This window comes from Pleurodeles waltl, chromosome 1_2 (assembly GCF_031143425.1).
Source record: "Pleurodeles waltl isolate 20211129_DDA chromosome 1_2, aPleWal1.hap1.20221129, whole genome shotgun sequence".
In the NCBI taxonomy this organism is placed as follows: domain Eukaryota; kingdom Metazoa; phylum Chordata; class Amphibia; order Caudata; family Salamandridae; genus Pleurodeles; species Pleurodeles waltl.
This window is the reverse complement of record NC_090437.1, coordinates 979,245,054-979,267,664: the sequence shown is the minus strand read 5'-3', so window position 1 is coordinate 979,267,664 and position 22,611 is coordinate 979,245,054. Positions and strand designations below refer to the sequence as shown.

At 47.9% G+C, this 22,611-nt stretch overlaps 1 protein-coding gene across 2 annotated transcripts in view; it reads left to right on the top strand.

Annotated features, from left to right (window-relative positions):
• DCUN1D4 (defective in cullin neddylation 1 domain containing 4) overlaps positions 1–22,611 on the top strand; it is a 227,473-nt gene that overhangs the window by 188,139 nt on the left and 16,723 nt on the right. For both annotated transcript variants that reach the window (XM_069201468.1, XM_069201476.1), the window contains one exon: positions 9,652–9,756. In XM_069201468.1, coding sequence (XP_069057569.1) covers positions 9,652–9,756 — 105 coding nt within the window. The remainder of the gene's footprint in view (positions 1–9,651; positions 9,757–22,611) is intronic.

Genomic DNA, 22,611 nt, shown 5'->3' with positions numbered 1-22,611 from the left:
AGCCCGGTTTTGTATGTGCCTGCTGTCCTCCTTTCCCTCTGTCTCACTGCTTTGTCCTTGAGCTCAGCCTCGTTTTGTCTGTGCATGCTTGTCCCTCCTTCTCACTGCTTGCCCTCTGCCCAGTTTTGTGCGTGCCTTTGGCCTGCCTCTCCCTCCTTCTCGCTGCTTTCTGCTTACCCTGAGCCAGTTTTGTGCGAGCCCAGTTTTGTGCTCCCTCCTTCTCTCACTACTTTCTCCTTGCTCTCAGTCCGATTTTGTGCGTGCCTGCTGTTCTCCTTTCCCTCCTCACTGCTTTGTATTTGCGCTCAGCGCGGTTTTGCTGCCTCTCCCTCCTTCACTGCTTTCCTCTTCCTCTCAGCCTGATTTTGTGCATGCCTGCATCTTACTCCTTCTCACTGCTTTCTTCTTCCTCTCAGCCTGGTTTTGTACATGCCTGCTGTCCTCCTTTCCTTCATTATCACAATTTTGTCCTTGCACTCAGCACGTTTTTTTCCGTGCCTGCTGTCTGCCTTTCCTTCCTTCTCATTGCTTTTTCCTCTCTTTCATCCCAGTTTTGTGTTGCCTGCTGCTTGCCTTTCCCTCCTTTTCACTACTTTCTCCTTGCTTTCAGCCCGGTTTTGTGCCTGCTACCCTCTTCTCACTGTTTTCTGCCTGCTCTCACCCCAGTTTTGTGCGTGCCTGCCTCTTCCTCCTTTTCACTGCTTTCTCCTTGCTCTCTGCCTGGAATTGTCCATGCCTGCTGCCCTCCTTTCCCTCCTTCTCGCTGCTTTGTCCTTGCGCTCAGCCCTTTTTTTTTTTCTGTGCCTGCTGCCTCTTTCTCTCCTTCTCATTGCTTATTCCTTGCACTTAGCTCAGTTTTGTGAATGCCTTTTGTCTTCCTTTCCTTTGTCTCACTGCTTTCTCCATGCCTGCTGTTCTCCTTTCCCTCCTCACTGCTTTCTCCTTGTGCTCAGCCTGGTTTTGTCCGTGCCTTCTTCTCCCTCCTTCTCACTGCTTTCTTCTTCCTCTCCGCCTGGCTTTGTGTAAGCCTGCTATCCTCCTTATCACTGCTTTGTCCCTACACTCAGCTGGGTTTTTTCCATGCCTGCTGTCTTTCCTTCCTTCTCATTTCTTTTTCCTTGCTCTTAACCCAGTTTTGTGGTGCCTGCTGCTTGCCTTTCCCAGCTTCTCACTACTTTCTCCTTGCTCTCAGCCCGTTTCTTTTACCTGCTGCACTCCTTCTCACTGTTTTCTGATTGCTCTCACCCCGGTTTTCTGCGTGCCTTTCTCTTCCTCTTTTTCACTGCTTTCTCCTTGCACTCAGCCAGGCTTTGTCTGTGCCTGCCTTTCCCTCCTTCTCATTGCTTTTTCACTACGCTCAACCCGGTTTTGTGCATGCCTGTTGCCTCCTTCTCACTGCTTCACTGCTTTGTCCTTGAGCTCAGCCCAGTTTCGTCCGTGCCTGCCTTTCCCTCCTAATAGCTTTTTCACTACGCTCAACCCGGTTTTGTCCGTGCCTGCTGTCTTCCTTTCCCTGCTTCTCACTGCTTTGTCCTTGTGCTCAGCCCGGTTTTGTCCATGCCTGCTGCTTGCCTCCCTTTCCATCTTACTACTTTTGCCATCCGCTCGGTTATGTGCATACCTGCTATCGTTCTCTCTCTCCTTCTCACTGCTTTGTCCATGCTCTCAGTCTGGAATTGTCTATGCCTGCTTTTCCCTCCCTCTCATTGCTTTATTCTTGCGCTCAACCCGGATTTGTAATCGCCTGCGGCCCTCCTTCTCACTCCTTTCTGCTTCAGCTCAGCCCAGTTTGGTGTGTGACTGCTGCTTGCCTCTCCCTCTTTCTCACAGCTTTCTGCTTGCGCTCAGCCTGGTTTTGTGCGTGCCTGCTCCCCTCCTTTCCCTCCTTCTCACTGCTTTGTCCTTGCACTCAGCCTGTTTTTTTTAGTGCCTAGTGCCTGCCCTTTCCTCCTTCTCCTTGCTTTTTCCTTGCACTTACCGTTTTGTGTATGCCTTCTGCTTTCCTTTTACTCCTTTCTGCTTGCACTCATCCCGGTTTTCTGCATGCCTGTTGCCCTCCTTTTCCTCCTTCTCACTGCTTTCTCCTTGCTCTCAGCTCGTTTTTTTGCATGCCTGCTGCATTCCTAACTCACTGCTTTCTCATTGCTGTTAGCCCCATTTTGTGCTGCTTGCTGCTTGCCTTTCCCTCCATTTCACTGCTTTCTCTTTGCACTCAACCCAGTTTTGTCCGTGCCTGCCTTTCCCTCCTTCTCATTGCTTTTTCACTGCGCTCAACCCAGTTTTGTGCATGCCTGTTGCCCTCCTTCTCACTGCTTTCTCCTTGCTCGCAACCCGCTTTGTGCATGCCTGCTGTCCTCCTTTCCCAGCTTCTCACTGCTTTGTCGTTAGCCCGGTTTTGTCTGTGCCTGCTGCCTTGCCTCCCTGTCCATCTCACTGCTTTTGCTCTCCGCTCGGTTTTGTGCATGCCTGCTGCCCTCCTTCTTACTGCTTTCTCGTTAAGCCGAGCCCAGTTTTGTCCATGCCTACCTTTACCGCTTTCTCATTGCTTTTTCCTTGCGCTCAGCCCAGTTTTGTGCGTACCTGCTGCCCTTCTTTCCCTCCTTCTCACTGCTTTCTCCTTGCTCTCAGCTTGTTTTTGTGCGTGCCTGCTGTCCTTCCATGCTTCTCCGTGCTTTATCCTTGCTCTCAGCCCAGTATTGTCCATGCCTGCTGCCTGCCTCTTCCTCCCTCTCACTGCTTTTGCCCTCAGTCCTGTTTTGTGCGTGCCTTCTGTGTCCTCCTTTCTCTGCTTCTCACTGCTGTGTCCTTGTGCTCAGCTCTGTTTTCTGTGTGCCTGCTGCCTGCCTCTCCTTCCCCCCTCACTGTTTTGTCCTTGCTCTCAGTCCAGTTTAGTGCATGCAACCTGTCCTCCTTTACCTCCTTCTCACTGCTTTATCCTTGCGATCAGCCCATTTATTTCTGTACCTGCTGTTTATCTTTTCCCTCCATCCTACTGCTTTTTCTTTCCACTTAACTTGGTTTTGTGCATGTCTCTTGCCCTCCTTTCCCCTCTGTTTCACTGCTTTCTCCTTGCTCTCAGCCCATTTTTGTGCATGCCTGCTGCATTCCTCTCCCTGCCTCTGACTGCTTTCTCCTTGCTTTCAGCCCTTTTTTGTGCATGCCTGCTGTCCTCCTTCCCTCCTTCTCACTGCTTTAACCTTGCTCTCAGCAGAGTTTTGTCCCTACCTGCTGCCTGCCTCTTCCTCCTTCTCACTGCTTTTGCCCTCAGCCCGGTTTTGTGTGTATCTGCTGTCCTCCTTTTCTCCTCACTGCGTTGTCCTTGCGCTAAGCTCGGTTTTGCGCATGCCTGCCTCTCCCTCCTTCTCACTTCTTCTCACTTCTTTCTGCTTGCGCTCAGCCCGGTTTTGTGTGTGTCTGCTGCCTGCCTCTTCCCGTCTTCTCACTGTGTCCTCCTGGGTCTCATCCTGGTTTTGTCCGTGCCTGCTGCCTGCCTCTCCCTCCTCACTGCTTTCTCCTTGCTCTCAGTCCAGTTTTGTGCATGTCGGCTGTCCTCCATTCCCTCATTATCTCTGCTTTGTCCTTGCGCTCAGCCCAGTTTTGAGAGTGTCTGTTGCCTGCCTCTCCATCCTTCTCATTGCTTGCGTTCAGCCCAGTTTTGTGCATGCCTCTCCTTCCTACTCACTGCTTTCTGCTTGCACTCAGCACAGTTTTGTGTGGGCCTGCTGCCTGCCTCTACCTCTTTCTGACTGCTTTCTCCTTGCTCTCAGTACAGTTTTGTGGATGCCTGCTGTCCTCCTTTCCCTCTTCCTCACTGCTTTCTGCTTGTGCTCAGCTTGGTTTTTCATGTGTCACTCTTCCTCCTTCTGACTGCTTTCTTTTTGCTCTCAGCCTGGTTTTGTGCGTGGCTGCTGCCCTCCTTTCCCTCCTTTTCACTGCTTTGTTCTTGTGCTCACCCTATTTTTTTCCATACCTGCTGCCTGCCTTTCCTTCCTTCTCATTGTTGTTTTGGTTTCCTTGTGTTTACTCCGGTTGTATGCATGCCTGCTGCCCTCCTCAGTGCTCTCTCCTTGTGCTGAGCCCAGTTTTGTCCATGCTTGCCATTCCCTCTTTCCCATTGCTTTTTCTTTGCGCTCTGCCCTGTTTTGTGCGTGCCTGCTGCCTGCCTCTTCCTCCTTACTCTCATCCCATTTTTGTGTGTGACTGCTGACCTCCTTTCCATGCTTCTGACTGCTTTGACCTTTCTCTCAGCCCTGTTTTGTCCACACCTGCCTCTCCCTCATTCTCGCTGTTTTTGCCCTCAGCACGGTTTTGTGCATGCCTGCTGCCCTCCTTTTCAAAACTTTCTCCTTGTGCTGACCCTGCTTTTGTCCATGCCTGCCTTCCTCTCTCTGCTTTTTCCTTGTGCTCAGCCCTGTTTTGTGTGTGCCTGCTGCCCTCCTTCCCCTCCTTCTCACTGCTTTCTCCTTGCCATCAGCCCAGTTTTGTGCATGCCTGCTGCATGCCTTCCTTCTCACTGCTTTCTGCTTGAGCTTGGCCTGGTTTTGTGCATGCCTGCTGCCTGCCTCTCCCTCCTTCTCAATGCTTTCTCCTTCCTCTCAGCCCCTTTTTGTGCATGCCTGCTGTCCTCCTTTCCATGCTTATTACTGCTTTGTCATTGTTCTCAGCCCAGATTTGTCTGTACCAGCTGCCTGCCTCTCCCTCCATCTTACTGCTTTTACCATCAGCCCCGTTGTGTGCGTGCCTGTTGTCCTCCTTTCTCTCCTTCTCACTGTGTTGTCCTTGCTCTAAGCTCGGTTTTGTGCATGCCTGCTGCCTGCCTCTCCCTCTGTCTCACTGCTTTCTGCTTGTGCTCAGCCTGTTTTGTGTGTGCCTGCTGCCTGCCTCTTCCTTCATTCTCACTGCTTCCTCCTTGCTCTCATCCTGGTTTTGTGCGTGTCTGCTGGCCACCTCTCCCTCCTTCTCACTGCTTTCTTCTTGCTCTCTGCCCGGTTTTGTGCTTGCCTGCTGTCCTCCTTTGACTCATTCTCACTGTTTTGTCCTTTTGCTCAAATCCGTTTTGTCAGTGCCTTCTGCCTGCCTCTCCCTCCTTACTGCTTTCTCCTTGTTCTCAGCCCAGTTTTGTGCATGTCAGCTGTCCTTCTTCATTATCACTGCTTTGTCGTTGCGCTCAGCCCAGTTTTGAGAGTGCCTGCTGCCTGCCTCTCCCTCCCTCTCACTGCTTGCGTTCAGACCAGTTTTGTGTGTGCCTGCTGCCTGCCTCTCCCTCCTACTCACTGCTTTCTGCTTGCACGTAGCACGGTTTTGTGTGTGCCTGCTGCCTGCCTCTCCTTCTCACTGCTTTCTCCTTGCTCTCAGCCCAGTTTTGTGTGTGCCTGCTGTCCTTTTTTCCCTCTTTCTCACTGCTTTGTCCTGGTTTTGTCCATGCCTGCCTCTCCCTCCTTCTCACTGTTTTCTGCTTGCGCTCACCGCAGTATTGTACATGCCTGCTGCCTGCTCTCCCTCCTTCTCACTGCTTTCTGCTTGCGCTCAACCCGGTTTTGTGCGCATCTGCGGCCTGCCTTTCCCTCCTTCTCATTGCTTTCTGCTTGTGCTTAGCCCAGGTTTTGTGTGTGCCTGCCTCTCCCTCCTTCTCACTACTTTCTGCTTGCGCACAGCCTGGGTTTTGTCCGTGCTTGCCTTTCCCTCTTTCTCATTGCTTTTTCCTTGCACTCAGCTCAGTTTTGTGAGTGCCTACTGCCAGCCTCTCCTTCCTTTTCACCACTCTCTCCTTGCTCTCAGACGTTCTTTGTGTGTGCCTCCTGTCCTCCTTTCCATGCTTCTCACTGCTTTCTCCTTGCTCTCAGCCCAGTTTTGTGTGTGCCTGCTGTCCTTATTTCCATCCTTGTCACTGCTTTGTCCTGGTTTTGTACATGCCTGTCTCTCCCTCCTTCTCACTGTTTTCTGCTTGCGCTCACCGCAGTGTTGTACATGCCTGCTGCCTGCCTCTCCCTTCTTCTCACTGCTTTCTGCTTGCGCCCAACCCGGTTTTGTGCGTATCTGCGGCCTGCCTTTCCTTCCTTCTCATTGCTTTCTGCTTGCGCTTAGCCAAGGTTTTGTGTGTGCCTGTCTCTCCCTCTTTCTCCTTGCTCTCTGCCCAGTTTTGTGCTTAGCTGCTGTCTTCCTTTCCTTCCCTCTCACTGGTTTCTGCTTGCGCTCAGCCCAGTTTTGTGCCTGCCTCTCCCCCTCCTCACTACTTTCTGCCAGCGCTCAGCCCAGTTTTGTGCCTGTCTCTCTCTCCTTCTCACTACTTTCTGCTTGCGCTCAGCCCGAGTTTTGTGTGTGCCTGCCTCTCCCTTTTTCTCCTTGCTCTCAACCCAGTTTTGTGTGTAGCTGCTGTCCTCCTTTCCTTCTTTTTCCCTCCTTCTCACTGCTTTTGCCCTCACCACGGTCTTGTGCATGCCTGCTACCCTCCTTCTCACTACTTTCTCCTTGTGCTCACCCTGCTTTTGTCAGTGCCTGCCTTCCCCGCTTTCTCATTGGTTTTTCCTAACGCTCAACCCAGTTTTGTGCGTGGCTGCTGACCTCTTTTCCCTCTTTCTCACTGTTTTGTCCTTGCGCTCAGCTTGGTTTTGTGAGTGCCTGCTGCATGCCTCTCCCTCCTACTCACTGCACTCAGCACAGTTTTGTGTGTGCCTGCTTCTCCCTCCTTCTCACTGCTTTCTCCTTGCTCTCAACCCAGTTTTGTCCGTGCCTGCTGCCTGCCTCTCCCTCCTTCTACCTGCTTCTCCCTGCTTTTGCCCTCAGCCCGGTTTTGTGTGTGCCTGCTGTCTTCCTTTTTCTCTTTCTCACTGCTTTGTCCTTGTGCTAAGCTCGGTTTTGTCCGTGCCGGTTGCCTGCCTCTCTCTCCTGCTCACTGCTTTCTCCTAGGTCTCAGCCCAGTTTTTTTTGCGTGCCAGCTGTCCTCCTTTCCCTCATTCTCACTGCTTTGTCCTTGCACTCAGACCAGTTTTGTGCGTGCCTGCTGCCTGCCTCTTCCTCCTTTTCACTGCTTTTTGCTTGCGCTCAGCCTGGTATTATGCATGCCTGTGGCCTGCCTCTCCCTCCTTCTCACTGCTTACTCCTTGCTCTCATTCTGATTTTGTGCATGCCTGCTGGCCACCTCTCCCTCCTTCTCACTGGTTTTTTCCTGCTCTCTGCATGGTTTTGTGCATACCTGCTGTCTTCCTTTCACTCCTTCTCACTGTTTTGCCTTGCGCTCAGCTCAGTTTTGTGTGTGTCCATTGCCTGCCTCTCCCTCGTACTCACTGCTTTCTGCTTGCACTCAGCAGAGTTTTGTCTGTGCCTGCTGCCTGCCTCTCCCTTCTTCTCTCTGCTTTCTCCTTGCTCTCAGCCCAGTTTTGTTCGTGCCAGCTGACCTCCTTTCCCTCATTCTCACTGCTTTGTCCCTGCACTCAGCCCAGTTTTGTGTGTGCCTGCTGCCTGCTTCTTCCTCCTTCTCACTGCTTTTTGCTTGTGCTCAGCCTGGTTATATGCGTGCCTGTGGCCTGCCTCTCCCTCCTTTTCACTGCTTACTCCTCGCTCTAATTCTGATTTTGTGCATGCCTGCTGGCCACCTCTCCCTCATTCTCACTGGTTTCTTCCTGCTCTCTGCCTGGTTTTGTGCGTACCTGCTGTCTTCCTTTCACTCCTTCTCACTGTTTTGCTTTGCGCTCAGCTCAGTTTTGTGAGTGTCTTCTGCCTGCCTCTCCCTCCTTCTCACTGCTTGTGCTCAGATTGGTTTTGTGTGTGCCTGCTGCATGCCTCTCCCTCATACTCACTGCTTTCTGCCTGCACTCAGCATAGCTTTTGTCTATGCCTGCCTCTCCCTCCTTCTCACTTGCTCTCAGCCCAGTTTTGTGCATGCCTGCTGTCCTATTTTTGTCCTTGCGCTCGGCCTTTCCCTTCTTCTCAATTTTTCTGCTTGCACTCATCTCAGTGCTGTGGGAGCCTGCTGCCTGCCTCTTCCTCATTCGCACTGCTTTCTCCTTGCTCTCAGCTCAGTTTTGTGCATGCCTGCTGTCCTCCTTTCCCTCCTCCCTGCTTTGTCCTCTTGCTCAGCCCAGTTTTGACCAAGCCTGTCTCTCCCTCCTTCTCACTGTTTTTTACTTGCTCTTCGGGAATTGGGGGGGGGGTCCTCAAGGCCACCGTAGTCCCAGTCGGCTTCAGACTCCTGTGGGATCCCAGCAAGAAGGGAGCTGCTTTAGATAGCACCTCTGTGCTTGCTGGAGCAATGTTTTAATCTCTTTCTCTACATGCATGCTTGCATGCAGGGAAAGAGATGAAAACTCCACTTTCAGCTGTTTGACAGCTCCCACTTGCCGAAAGCGGAGTTATGTTTCCTTTTGCTTGGCATGAGCAGTTAGCTCCTGACCAGCAAAAGCAAACTGCTACCTCCCAAGGGTGGGCACCTCACAAGCTAGCAGGAGGGTGGCTGTCACCAGGACCATGTATAGTTCCACGAGGGGGGGAGCACGGTCCCTCTCCTTCATTCAATTTTGCCCGAGGAGGTGGTGTGACCCCATAGAATACAGGGAGGGTTCACCGATAGACCACTCATGGGCTAACATGAGCCCTGGTTTTTTTTTTGGTTTTTTTCGGCCGATCTGCCGATCCCCTGCAGAATGCAGTGTGACTGCCCCTACCGACCCCCTCCCCCCAGTGTAAAATCACAAAGGATCTGCAGATCCGATAAATAATGGGGAAAAAAACTACTACTCACACACCAAACCCCCGCCTCACATGACCAAAGGCCATGTGCAGTGTGGGGTTGTGTGCATGCTGGGGGGTGGGTGTTGGCTGCAGGGCCTGCACACACTGCCGAAGGCCATGCGTGGTGATGGTTGTATTAATGCATGGGAATTATATATTACTTTGCTAAACAAAACAAAAAATTCACTGAAAAACACAAAGGTTATGGGGACGTTATAGTTAGGTTCACGGTTTGCCCACACAAAAACGTAGAAATTCTGCAGTTATAGTTATACTGATCTGAAGAAATCATAACTTGTGCCATTAAGTGACTTTAGACCACAAGTTATAGTTTCTTAACATAAGTATAACCTTAAGTATAACGATAACTGCACAATTTCTGCAGTTTTGTGTGGGTAAAACGTGAACCTAACTATAACGTCACTGTAACCTTTAGTTTATTCAGTGAATATAGTTTTAAGTTTATTACATGTACTTACATTTCCTTGTAAAGGCATTGCGTGGTAAAGGATGCATGGTACAGGCATACAACCCTTTGTAGAACAAACTAGAAAACCTACCTATTGACTCTTAAGTTTTGAGCCTGATAGGCTACTGGTCAGTGATATGTGATTTGCACCTAAGACCTTATGATTTACTTCTCAGTTAATGTGGTTTATACGTGATCTATTTGACTAGTATGAAGAAACAGTCAATGCAATGCAGCCCATTGTGTAAATAAATAAATAATGAAATAATTAGAAAATCTTTGCTGTACAGATGAGCAATCTGTTTTTTTCTCTCCCAACATGTAACTTAAACTTTATCGTGGATGCCTGGAAGCTATTACGTGATGCTGTATGTAATGGTTTATCTTCAGGTTTTTTACGTGCCTCGATTTCTGCTCAGCCAATCTACAAACTTCAACTTTTTTTATTTTAACAGGAGAAGGACCAGCGCAGTCTAGACATCAATACAGCAAAATGCATGCTGGGACTCTTACTAGGAAAAGTTTGGCCACTATTTCCAGTTTTCCACCAGTTTTTAGAGGTAATGGACATCTATGTTGTGTGTATATTTACATCCTGTGTGTTTTAAAATTTGCTATAAAAATAAATCTGTGTTAACCTGGAACATTTTCAGCAACCTATGGTTCCTGAACAAAGCCACCCTACAGACCTTAACTGTGTTTTTTAAGGAGAGAAAATTGGGGTATGTTAAAATAAAAAAAAGTCTCAATAAATGTGTTCCATTTCAAGTTTGAGAAGGAAAATTGTATTTGCTTACTCTGGATGAAAATTGCCCCCCACAAAACTAGTTTAAGAATTACTTTATTATCAATTATTTTCTCTTTACTTGTAATGTTTTTACATATTGTAGGAGTTTAAGCCTGGTGTGAATTGCTTGTCTTGCGCCTATCAGGCCTGTTCTCCTTAAGAACACAGCAGTTAGGAATACCTTGTGATCAGTATTGTCAATGCCTTTGGAAACCCATGAAGCAGACACTACTGGGAGTTCACTGATTTTCAGGGAGTAGCAAGTTTGACCAGCCAAGATTTACCTTTAGAGGTTGGAGGAGGGTAGAAGTAGTTTGATTCCAGTAACCCATATATGTTGCAATAAATCCAACATGCAAACAGTGTTATTCTTTCAAGAAAAATGACTTTTACACGAAGAAAATGTGCTTAGTAACTTAATGAGTCTTAATAGCATAAATAATACTTTTGAATGTGTATATACATACCCTGTAACTTCTCTGGCTATTCCAGAGGATGTTTGCACTTTTCAAACAATGTAATTGCAAGGTTATGAAAGGACTATAGGCAAGTACACCATGTACTTTCAAATATTGTCTAGTGCACAGTTCTGCACCAGTCTCAGAAGCTATGGCCTCTATTCCACTGGTGGATGACAATTTGCTATAATTAGAGATACTCGCCAGGCAAGCAAGAATCTCTGTGTTTTCAGTGCAGTCAAGCATGGCACCTCACATGGACGCCATTTTATGTGCCTGCTCAACAAAGGAGTTTGTTTCCAGTAAACAAACATCCAAACCAGAAGTTTGTTTTCAGAAAACAAAAAGTGCAATGGCCCTTGCATTCTGGAAGTTTTCACCCGATGATAAGAGAACATTGTGAGTTTTCCCTATTCGGAACCACTATGTTTACATTCACTAGCGAAACTAAGTGAAAATAGCCCCATCCTAAATAGGGTGGGATAAACGCTACCATAATGCGGTGGCCTTGTTATTGATGGACCACCTCTTCAAGGATTACAAGGGCGGAGTCAGCTAAGGTTCTAGCAGTGTAAAAGCAACCTTTCTGCTAACTCTAAATAAACCATAATTCTTAGAGACTTCTAGCTTCAGATTCCTCACCTTTTCAACGTTTCCTGGCGTAAGACTAGCTTCATAAACTCTTCAGTAGAAGCTCTGTGCCCCAGTAGGTGGTGAGGTGGCACCATGCTGTTGCACATTGTTGCCGTTCCACTCCGGTAATAACGTCTAAAACCTATATATGCACAACTCTGACGTGCTGATGTCAGTTCCTCTATGTTCTATGGCATGTGTAGCTGTAGATACACATGCTCTGCACACTCCTGCCATCTAGTGTTGGGTCCGGAATGGTGCAAGTTAATTTTCTTCGAAGAAGTGTTTTGAGTCATGAGATCGAGTGACTCCTCTCAGTGACATTGTGCATGGGCATCAGCTCCTTTGTTAGATTTTTCTCTCCGCCATAGGGCTTGGATGTGTGTGTGCGCCTATGTGCCGTCTTTTCGACTCCATTCAGTTTGGTTTTCAATCTCTCTTTTCTGTCCTGAAGCAACAGCATTGCACTCTATTGCATTTTCCATGTTAGCACTCTCTACGCTTTTGTCGGTTCAGGCTTGGACTGTCCGCCCTTCCTGGCATTAGCGCCCGTCTCGGGCCTGCCTTTCACATGGCTCTGGCATCAGCAGGAATGGTTCCCTGATGGAACAAACTCCATTCTGCTTCTGTCCTCGGTGCCACGCTAAGTTCCCGCACACCGATCAACAACTCATGTGTAACCTTTGCCTCTCTCCAGACCACTGTGAGGCTGACTGTGATGCCTGTAGGTCATTTCGATCTAAAAAGTCCTTTTGAGACCGATGGGCTTGTTGACTGTCAAAATCTCAAAATACATAAGACAACACCTTGGACTTCTTTGGGGAAGAGCTTGCTCAGGAAGAACCAAAAGTGTAGGAAGAGGAAGCTTTTTCCATCCAAGGCAGTTCTGAGTCAGATGTGGAGTTCGACATCAAGGGCCAGGAACTTTCTACTGCCCAGGGCATAAGTATTGTGGCCCCTGCTCTCCCACAGGAACCCTCAAAAAAGGCCCTAAGGCCTGTTCTAGAGATCGTCAGTCCACCACTGCCATCCGGGCATGGTCTGTACCAAAAGACTGTTTCGGCCACCTCGCTTTCCAGTTGGGATACTAATAATGGCCACAAAGGCTAAAGCCTCAACTTCAGCTTTGACCGAGAGGCTGTTGTGGTGTCGATCCGAACCTCATGACCGATCTGGCAGCCATCACCTTTGACCTTGGCATCAACCAGGATCCCGAGGCACAAATCTTCAGCACCGAAGCCTACCGAGCCGAAAACGTCAGAATCCAGGGAATCAGGACAGTCTTCCACCAGTCCTTCTCCAGTCACTCCTATTCTTGAAAAGATAGACAATAGGCAGCGCAAACTTCAAATTCAAGAAGGCACAGGCCACATCATTGCTACACCTTCCTCTCCTGTGCTTCCAAAATGGAAGTTTACTCTTGTGGAGGCTCTGTATGTTCCTGTCCCTCCAAAGAGGAGGACAGATGGACAAGGCTGCAAGCTCATTTTGCCGGCCTTCTCAAACAGCTTCACCTTCATCACCTCCACCCCTTCCCCTCTCCATTTTCCTTCTCAGTCACCTACACAAGAGGATGACACATGTCCGGGATCACCGTAGTCTTACACTGGGGCCTTAGGGGGTCCCCCTGACTATATAGATCCATGGAATGCTTAGGACCCTGATCCCATTGCACCAAATGATCCGGATTTGTACTCTGCTCGCCCCTCCCTTCCAGAGGACACTACCTCCTATCAGCAGGTGGTTTCTAGAATGGGTACATTCCATCACGTAGAGCTGCACAAGGAGCACAGTGAACAAAACGTCTTGATCGATACACTCTCCCTCACGCATAGGGGGGACACAATATCTTTCCATGCTCCCTGGTATACTTAGACATGCGGAGGACATATTTAAGGAACCTGTGTGCTCCAGAGTTATCCTACCATGGGCGAATTAAAAATAAATAAAGGCAACCCCTTCTGACTCACTTTATATCAGGGAGCAGGTACCACCCGATTCTATAGTGGCCACCACCAACCATAAACAGACTAATAGTCAAGCTACCAGGGACTCTCCTCCCCCAGAGAAGGAAAGTAAAAGAATTGATGCTGCAGGAAAAAGGGTGGAGACGCAAGCCACAAATCATTGGCACATTGCCAATTCTCAAGCCCTTTTCGCCCGATATGATAGGGCACATTGGGATAAGATAGAGTAATTGCTACAATACCTCCCTGAAGAGCACTGTTAACTGGGACAGAAATTGCCTCTGAGGGCCAAATCATTACACACGACTCTATCCGGTGCAACCTTGATGCAGCAGACACAGCAGCCAGGGGGATTAACACAAGTATCCTCTTCTGGCTGTTTGCTTGGCTCGGTGTTCCGGCTTCAAGCCAGAGGTCCAAGAGGTAGTTTTAAGCATGCCCTTTGATAAGGAGCACCTATTTGGATCACAAGTGTATACAGCACTTGATAAGTTGGACAGCAACACCACCAAGACTATGGGGGCCCTTCAACCTCCTACAAAAAGGAGTTCCTTTTGTCGCGCCCACTACAGTAGCTTCTACGTCACAGAGAAGGCAGTAGAGACTACTTCAGATGAGCTCATTGCCACACCTATCACCTCCTCACACCCACAGGTTATCAAAGGAACACTGGGCTTCTCAAGCAACAGGTCCAAGCCCATCTACTCAAAGGGGCCATAGAGCCTGTTCCATCGCAACACCAAGGTTCAGGGGTATACTTCCTATACTTTCTGATACCAAAAAAGGGACGGGTCCCTCAGACCAATGTCATCCCATTTCTACAGCAAGATCACTTTATGACAGCTCTAGATCTAAAGGACACAACTTTTTACATACCAGTTCACACTCCACACCAAAAATGCTTAAAATTCGTCATTGCAGGTAAACACATTCAATTCAGGGTCCTTCCCTTCGGGGTGACTACCGCCCCCAGGGTGTTCACAAAATGTTTGGCAGTAGTCGTGCCATTCCTGCGCAGACAAAACATTCATGTCTTCCCTTATCTGGCTCATCAAAGCCGGTACACTGTACAAGTGTCAACAACACACTCCAATGACAGTGGATCTCCTTCACAAACTGGTTCACTCTCAACATTCCCAAATCCCATCTCCAACCACTACAAGTTCAACCTTACTTGGGAGCTATTTTGAGGGCATAGTTAGGGATAGGGTACCCTAGTCCAGCTGACATTCACAGTTTTCAAAATTTCTACCTCAGTTTCAGGAAAACCAGTCCTATTTAGTAAGGAACATCATACATTTCTTGGGAATAATGGCTTCTTGCATTATCGTAGTCCTTCATGCCAGACTAGACGTGCCTTCTCTACAGCAGTGTCTGTCTCGTCAGTGGTGTCAGTCACAGAGTCACCTGGAAGATCTAGTGTTGTTAGTCTGGCAAACTCACCATTCTCTGCAATGGTGAAACAACCGCTTGAAAGGGCAGCCTTTTGTAGACCTTGTTCCCCACATCATATTGACCACAGACGCATCACGGATGGGTTTGGGGTGCTCACCTCCAAGACTTGACAGTTTAAAGTTTACGGAATAATAAACACCAGTCCCTACTCATCAACTGCCTGGAGCTTCAGGCAGTATTCCTAGCATCGAAAGCTTTCCTTCCTTACCTGTGTCACAAGGTTGTCCTAGTCCAGACGGACAACATGACATCCTTGTTTTATTTACAAAAACTATGGGCTCCATAGTCTTCACAACTATCACACCTGTCTGAGACCCTAAATATTTGGCTCTTCACTACGCCATTCATCTGTTGGCGGAGTATCTTCTGGGAAAGGACAAAGACTCTACAGACCTGCTCATCAGGATGCAGCAACAAGCCCACAAGTGGGAACTCCATCACAAGTCCCTCCAGTCATACTTGAAAAAAAGTGGGGGACTCCTCACGTAGACCTTTTCACCACAGCAGAAAACTCAAAATGCCCAAACTTTGCCTCCGGGTATCCACACCCACTATCCAAGGGTAACAATCTGTGGATGAGTTTGTCAGGGATATTTGCCTACGCTTTTCCACCTCTCCCTCTCATTCTATTTCTGGTTCAGAGGATCAGGCAAACATCTCTCACCATGGTCCGTGTAGCTCCCATCTGAGAACCCCAGCTTTGGTTCAGCACAGTATGAGATGTTTCCATAGTACCATACGAGAAACTACCCAACAGGCAGGACCTTCTCATCTAGAATCAGGATAAAATAAGGCATCCAGACCCCAATTCACTCTGTATGGCTCCTGAGGTTATAGAGTTTGGTTATTCAGATTCACCTGCGGAATGTATGAACCCTTTCTCAAGGAAGCGCGCAGGCCTACCACTAGAGCCTGTCATGCTGCAAAATGGAAATGTTTGTTTGCTACTGCCAACCCAAACATATTGATCCTGTCAAAGCTATGGTACAAGACATTGTTTGCTACCTGCTTCACTTACAGAAAGCAAATGTAGCCTACACTTCCATTTGTTTACATTCCTCGGCTATAGCTGCATATCTCCAAAATAGAGAACACATTTCCTTATTCAGAACTCCAGTAATAAAGGCTTTTATGGAAGAACTGAATCAAGTTATTTTACCTAGAGTGCCTCTAGCCCCCTTGTGGAACCTGAAAATTGTACTCACTAAACTCATGGGTCCCCCCTTCAAACCACTTCACTTATGTCCACTTCAAATTCTTTCACGAAAGGTGGCTTTCTTAGCCACCATCAAATCACTCAGACGTGTTAGTGAGCTCCAGGCACTAATCTTAGAAGAAACTTTCTTACGAATTCAAATGGACAAAGTAGCTCTTTGCACTAATCCTACATTTCTTCCTAAAGTGGTTTCACAATTTTATCTCATTCAGTCTATTGAGCTCCCTGTTTTCTTTCTGCAACCAGATTCTGTTGCAGAAAGAGTTCTTCACGTTTTAGATGTCAAAATGGCTCCCTTGTTCTATATAGACAGAACTAAGGACTTTAGGAAAACCAAACAACATTTGTAGCCTTTTCCCCACTTCATAAAGGCAACCCAATATCCGAATCGGGCATAGCCATATGGATAGTCAGATGTATACAAACTTGCTACATTAAGGCCAAAAGACCTTTCCTGTTTTCTCACAGAGCACACACTACTCGAAAGAAGGGAGCTACCATTGCTTTCCTTGGAAACAGTCTCATAGCTGACATTCGTAAGGCAGCTACATGGTCTACACCACACACCTTCACAAAACGCTACTGTGTGGAGGTTTCAGCACACCAACCAGCCAGTATAGGTCAGGCAGTGCTACATACACTTTTCCAATCAACTGCAGCTCCCACAGGCTAGTCAACACTTCTATGGCGGAGGCTGCTTTACAGTCTTTGCAGTGCATGTGTATCTACAGCCACATGTCATCGAACAGATTATGTTAATTACCCTGTAAGTATCTATTCGTGGCATGTGGTGTTGTAGATTCATATGTGTCCTCCCTGAACGCCTGTGGCCATTACAGTTATATTATTATACATGTTTGTGTATTTTCCTACACATTCCATCCATTCCTTTCTCACCTGCCTGCGGGAAAACAAACCATCAATGGAGTTGATGCCTATGTGCTATGTCACTAAGAGGAGGAGTCACTCGATCTCTTGACTCAAAACACTTCTTCAAAGAAAAACAACTTGCACCACTCCGGACCCAAAACTAGATTGCAGGAGTATGCAGAGCATATGAATCTACAGCACCACATGCCACAAACAGATGCGTACAGGGTAAGTAACATAATCCTTCCACACCACCTTATGGCGTGGATTGGGAGCAACCGCTAGTCTCTTTAAGACCCTTACTTCAATCAAAAAATTGTTTGAGTGTGCAAGAGATATAATACCTCCCAAAACAGCATGTTTTGATCCCTGTAAGGAATGTCATGAAACTAATGTCTGTGACAGATCCTCGCCAAATGTGCCTGTGATAGAGCCATGGCTCTAAGGCCTGCATTGACTGCATCTATGAACCGAATGCCATTCGAGGCTGCAAGGCGAAACTCTTTATTGCTAAGCACCAGAAGTCTCTGCAGCAACACAAATCCAAGTTTAAAGTCCGGACTCCATCCAAGTTGATGAAAAAAAACCACAAGCAATCTAGTAGGGACTCTGCTCCTTTCCACCACTCCCACTCCCCTGACAGGCCACCCCGACTCCTTAAAAAAAAAATTAAAGAGCTCTGTGAGGCCATGCTTGGACTCTGAAACTTTGACAACTCTCTCTGGCGCACCTTCTTAGCAAGGTTGTTCCCCCATACAAGGTGAGGGGATGACATCCATAAGTGGTTCTCTGCTCTGGAAAGGGCCGGTAAAGTTCAGAGGGTCCCTCAGAGACAGTGGGCTGCTATCCTTTGGCTCTCCTTCTCTGACAAGGATAGGGATAGGCTTCTTACTGTCAGAGAGGAGGAGGCTGATAACTACACAGTTTTAAAGTCTGCTCTGTTAGATGGATTTGGTCTTACCACTGAACAGTACAGAATTAAGTTCATGGAGACCAGGAAAGAGTCCTCCCAAGATTGGGTTGATTTTGTGGACTGCTCTATGAACGCCTTAGAGGGCCGGTTACATGGTAGTAAAGTCAGTGATTATGAGGGCTTGTAAATTCTGATTTTAAGAAAGCATATACTGAACAACTGTGTGTCTGATCTGTTGCACCAGTACTTGGTAGACTCAGATCTGACCTCTCCCCAAGAATTGGGAAAGAAGGTAGATAAGTGGGTCAGAACAAGGGTGAGCAGAAAAGCCCATACAGGGGGGTGACAAAGATGAGAAAAAGGAAACCGGTAAGTTCCAGGACAAGGGTGGGGACAAAGATAGAAGTAAAGACTCCCCATCAGGCCCACAAATCTCCTCTTGGGGTGGGACTAAAACTTATTCCTCTTCTGCTTACAATAAAAAGCCTTGGTGCTATGTGTACAGAAATAAAGGCCACAGGCCAGGGTACAGCTCCTGTCCTGGTAAGGGGCATGAGCCTTCCACCACTCCTACATCCACCTCCACTCCTAGTGCCACTAGTAGTTGTAGTAATAGTGGTGGGACTACTGGCAGTAGTCAGCCCAAAAGTGTCATTGGGTTCACATTTAGGACCATAGTGGAATCTGGGGTAGGTGTAGAGACCCCTAAGACAGCTTCTGTCTCTCAGGGTGGCACTGGCCTTGTCACCCTAGCTGCTTGTCCTCTTAGTATGGGCAAGTACAAGCAGCACATTCAGGTAAACGGTGTTGAGGCTGAGGCCTACAGGGATACAGGTGCCAGTGTCACCATAGTTACTGAAATGTTATTGTCACCTGCACAACGCCTACTTGGTCACCAGTACAAAGTCACTGATGTGAATAACTCCACTCAGTCCCTCCTCTTAACTGTAGTACACTTTAGCTGGGAAGGAGTTACTGGCCCTAAACAGGTGGTAGTCTCACCTAACTTACCTGTTAAGTGTCTCTTAGGACATGACTTGGAGACCTCGGATTGGGCCGAGGTAGAGTTCTTTTTCCATGCAGCCATGCCGGGCATCCCTAAACATTTGCTCCCTTTACTTTCTAAGCAGACTAAAAAGCTAAGTAGGGAAGGAGACCTGGAGCCTGGAATAATGGCCCAGGACACTCCTAAAAACACAGGCAAACAGGATACAAAATTATCCCCTGCCCACCCCCCCACTAAAGATTCCACTCCTCTGAAGGAGGATATCACCCCAAGGGTGGGACCTGTACCACAGGACCTAAAAGCTATCACAGCTGAGCTCCCAGAGGTAAAAGTACCCCTCTGGAAGGACCCTAGGACAGAAAAGCAAATCTCTCCTGTCTTTGAAAACTTGGAGCAGCCCTCCTGCCCTCCCAGAGAAACTTTGATGCAGCAACCCTGCACCCCCTCTGACACCCTAGGACAGCAAACCTGTCCTTCTGTAGAGCCTTTAGGACAGCAACCATGTCCTGCTCCACCTCAGGTAGGACTGCAAATGTGCCCTCCTTTAGTGCCTTTAGGGCCCTTATTTTGTCCTGCTCTAGCCATACTAAGACAGCACCCCTGTCTAGCTTTACCATCCTTAGGACAGCAACCCTGTCCTTATATAGACCCCCAGGGACAGTCATCCTGCCCTGTTCTACCACTTTTACCACACCTTAAAAATAGGGAATCACAGGGTCCACAGTTTAAATGTATTTCAGGCAGAAGTAACCAAACAGGGTGGCTCACCTCCCCACAGGGAAGGAACCACCTATGTACAGCTACTACCTATGTACAGCTATATAATGGTAACTCCGAACCTGGGCATGTTTGGTGTCAAACATGTTGGAATCATACCCCAATACTGTTGCAAGTATGATTCCATGCACTCTGGCGGCTCCTTAGAGGACCCCCAGCATTGCTACCACCAGTCTTACAGGGTTTTCCAGGCAGCCCAACTACTGCCACCCCTCAGACAGGTTTCTGCCCTCCTGCTTCTTGATCTGATCAAGCCCAGGAAGACAAAACAAAGGATTTCCTTTAGGAGAGGAAGGTAACAACCTGTCCCTTTAAAAAAGGTGTGACTGGCTTGGGAGGGGTAGCCTCCCCAAGCCACTGGCTTCCCTTTGAAGGGCACATTTGGTGCCCTCTGTGCATAAACCAGTCCACACTGGTTCAGGGACCCCCAGTCCCTGCTTTGGCGCGAAACTGGACGGTGTGTGACCATGCTGCTGTCTTATCACCACCCCAGGGGTGGTGCTCAGAGCTCCTCCAGAGGATCCCTGGGTTCTGCCATCTTGATTCCAAGGTTGGCAAAGAACTCTGGGAGCATCTGAGTGGCCAGGCCAGGCAGGTGACGTCAGAGCCCCTTCCTTATAGGTTCTTACCTGGTTAGGTGACCAATAGGGCTATTTAGGGTCTCTCTCTTGGGTGAGTTCTCCCATTTGGCTTGCAAGATCTCCACTAACCACGAGTTTGCCTTTGCCAAGACCTGTGGTGGAATTCCTGCACCAACGCCCATCTGCAATCTTTACTCCAGTGTGGAACATCTTCTGCATCCATCAAGAACTTTTCTCCGGCTCCAGGGCTGCAGTGCTGACCTGTTCTTCATCACCGTTGACCAACTCCTGAAAGTAGAGCTGTGTGGGTAGTAGCTCCTACTCCTCCTGGACTCCACTGTGACTCTTGGACTTGGTCCCCTCTCTCCACTGGTCTTCTTTCTTCAGGAGTCCACCGCTGGTTTTCTTGCAGTCGTCTCTGGTTGTCTTCTTTTTCTTCTTTTCCTCCTTTTGGGTGGTTTGGGAAAAATCCAGTGATTTATTCCTGCTTTCACGGTTGCTGGGGGGTGTTGTGTTACTTACTTCTGTGGTTTTCTAATATATCCAGCTCCCCTTTACACATTACACTTACCTAGGTGGGGATCCTGTGTCCGCATTCCATTTTTTAGTAAATGGTTTGTGCCCCCCACCCCACCCCCCGGTCACTATTGGTTATTGCTATTTGCACTGTTTTCTAACCTTTTCTATGCCTATTTCTAGTGTGTGTATATATATGTGTGTATTACTTACCTCCTATTGGAGGGGTGCCCTGCTAGAATTTTGTGGTATTGTGTTCCAAAAATAATGTACCTTTATTTTTGTACAACTGAGTGTGTTCTTTCATGTGTGTAAGTGCTGTGTGACTACAGTGGTACTGCATGAGCTTTGCATGTCTCCTAGATAAGCCTTGGTTGCTCATACACAGCTACCTCTAGAGAGCCTGGCTTCTAGACACTGCCGACGCTTCACTAAGAGGGGATACCTGGACCTGGTATAAGGTGTAAGTAACTTGGGTACCCACCACACACCAGGCCAGCTTCCTACAGCTCTGCACATCCTTTCTGGAGCGAAACAACATCCGTGTGGAGCTGCACACCTCCACCTACAGGTGTGCATTGGTACTTTGAAAAGTTTCCAGATCCAGTCAGACGCCTGGAACATATTCAAAAGTCAGTCTTGGCTCGCAGGGGGAAAGGGGTGGGGGGGGGGGGGGAGTGGGAGTGGGGGGGAGGGGGAGTGATGTGGGAGGGGGGAAACAACAAAAATAATATTACAAAAATAAAAGCGTACCTTCCACTCCTCTGTCCTCACTGCTGGCACAGACTCCTATTCTGCTCTGCGGCCAATCCTAATGCTTTCATGCTGCTGGGCGTTAGGATTGGACGGAGCACCCAACCAGGGCGCTCCGAGGCAGACTGGGAGCCTCTAACTTCTCTCTCCAACCCGGCAACACAATGCTGGGTTGGAGACAGCTCAGTACTCGTGTGTTTAGCTGGCCCGAGACGGCCGGCAAAACATACATGCACACTGAAGGCTGCACTCCCTTTATGTCACTGTCATGCCCCATGGCCCACCCCTTTTACAGCAAAACAATAAAAAACAAAGTTTGTAAAAGTTTTGCTGCTGCTGGCAGGTGGGGCACAATAGCGGAGGCACCGCCACTGTCAAAAGGTGAGGAATCTACAGCTAGATAGTCTACTAGAAAGAGAATTACTGAAGGTATGTAACTTGTTCATCCATGTAATATAATTCAAAACAAGCATTTGAAATGCAATGGGTCTCGAGTTTGCTTGAGTTAGAGCTATTAGCGTTGTAAATTCTTAACTGGACTTTTCTTACCACTCAATCCTGAAAATAAAAAGTAAAACAGTTGGCATAAGCAAGCCGATTCAAAGCGCGACAGCCGCCATGAGCGCAAAGGAGAGACACAAAAGAAAAAGGTTCACTTGCAGTCAGTCATCGGCAAAATTGCAATTCTCCAATATTGGATGTTTCATAGATTCATATGCTTGAATCCTGCCCGTCGTCGAGGTGGGAGTCCCACGGTAACCTTAAATATACATAGCAGTAAGAGTATTACACTAGGCCACAGTGGCCTATACAGGCATTGTTATAGCCTATACATGTTCTTTTATAAAAATTAAAAAAAGGAACCAAACCTGGACTAAAACCAATCAGGCGACTGCACCCTCTAGAACACTCCTAACAGAGGCTGTTTCCCTCAGATTTTCTACTGCACGTCATGTGAAGGGAGTCTCCCTGAGCTCTGCTCAGCTTCTTTTTCTGCAGCTATTCTGACAAGAAAATTTCTTTCAGGTATCTTGGATTTCCAGTGGACAGGATGTCCCAACAAACTAAAAAAGGACTTTTCAGAAATTGTGACAATTATCGGAGAAAAAGACTTCATATTGATGAACCCCACAAGAAGTGCATCTACTGCCTACATCCAGACCATAAGGTGAGAGATTGAAAGATTTGTCGCACCTTCAGTCATAAAACCCTGAAAGACAGAGAGGGTAGACTTTTGTTGTGGCTACAAAAGCAGAAGGCTATGGAATACCCTTCTTCTGAGGAGAGTGAGGCCTCCTCACAGACTTCTCAATCCCTAAAAAGGCCTAAAAGTAAAGAATTACTTTCTGCAGAACCTCCAAAGAAAGTTTAAAAAAAAGAAAAACAAAAAAGCCAAGGAAGCTATGCTTCATCATCGTCAGAAACCCAGTTAAAAGCCTTAAAAAAGGTTCACTCAGAACCTACAACACCTTTGGGGGAAAAA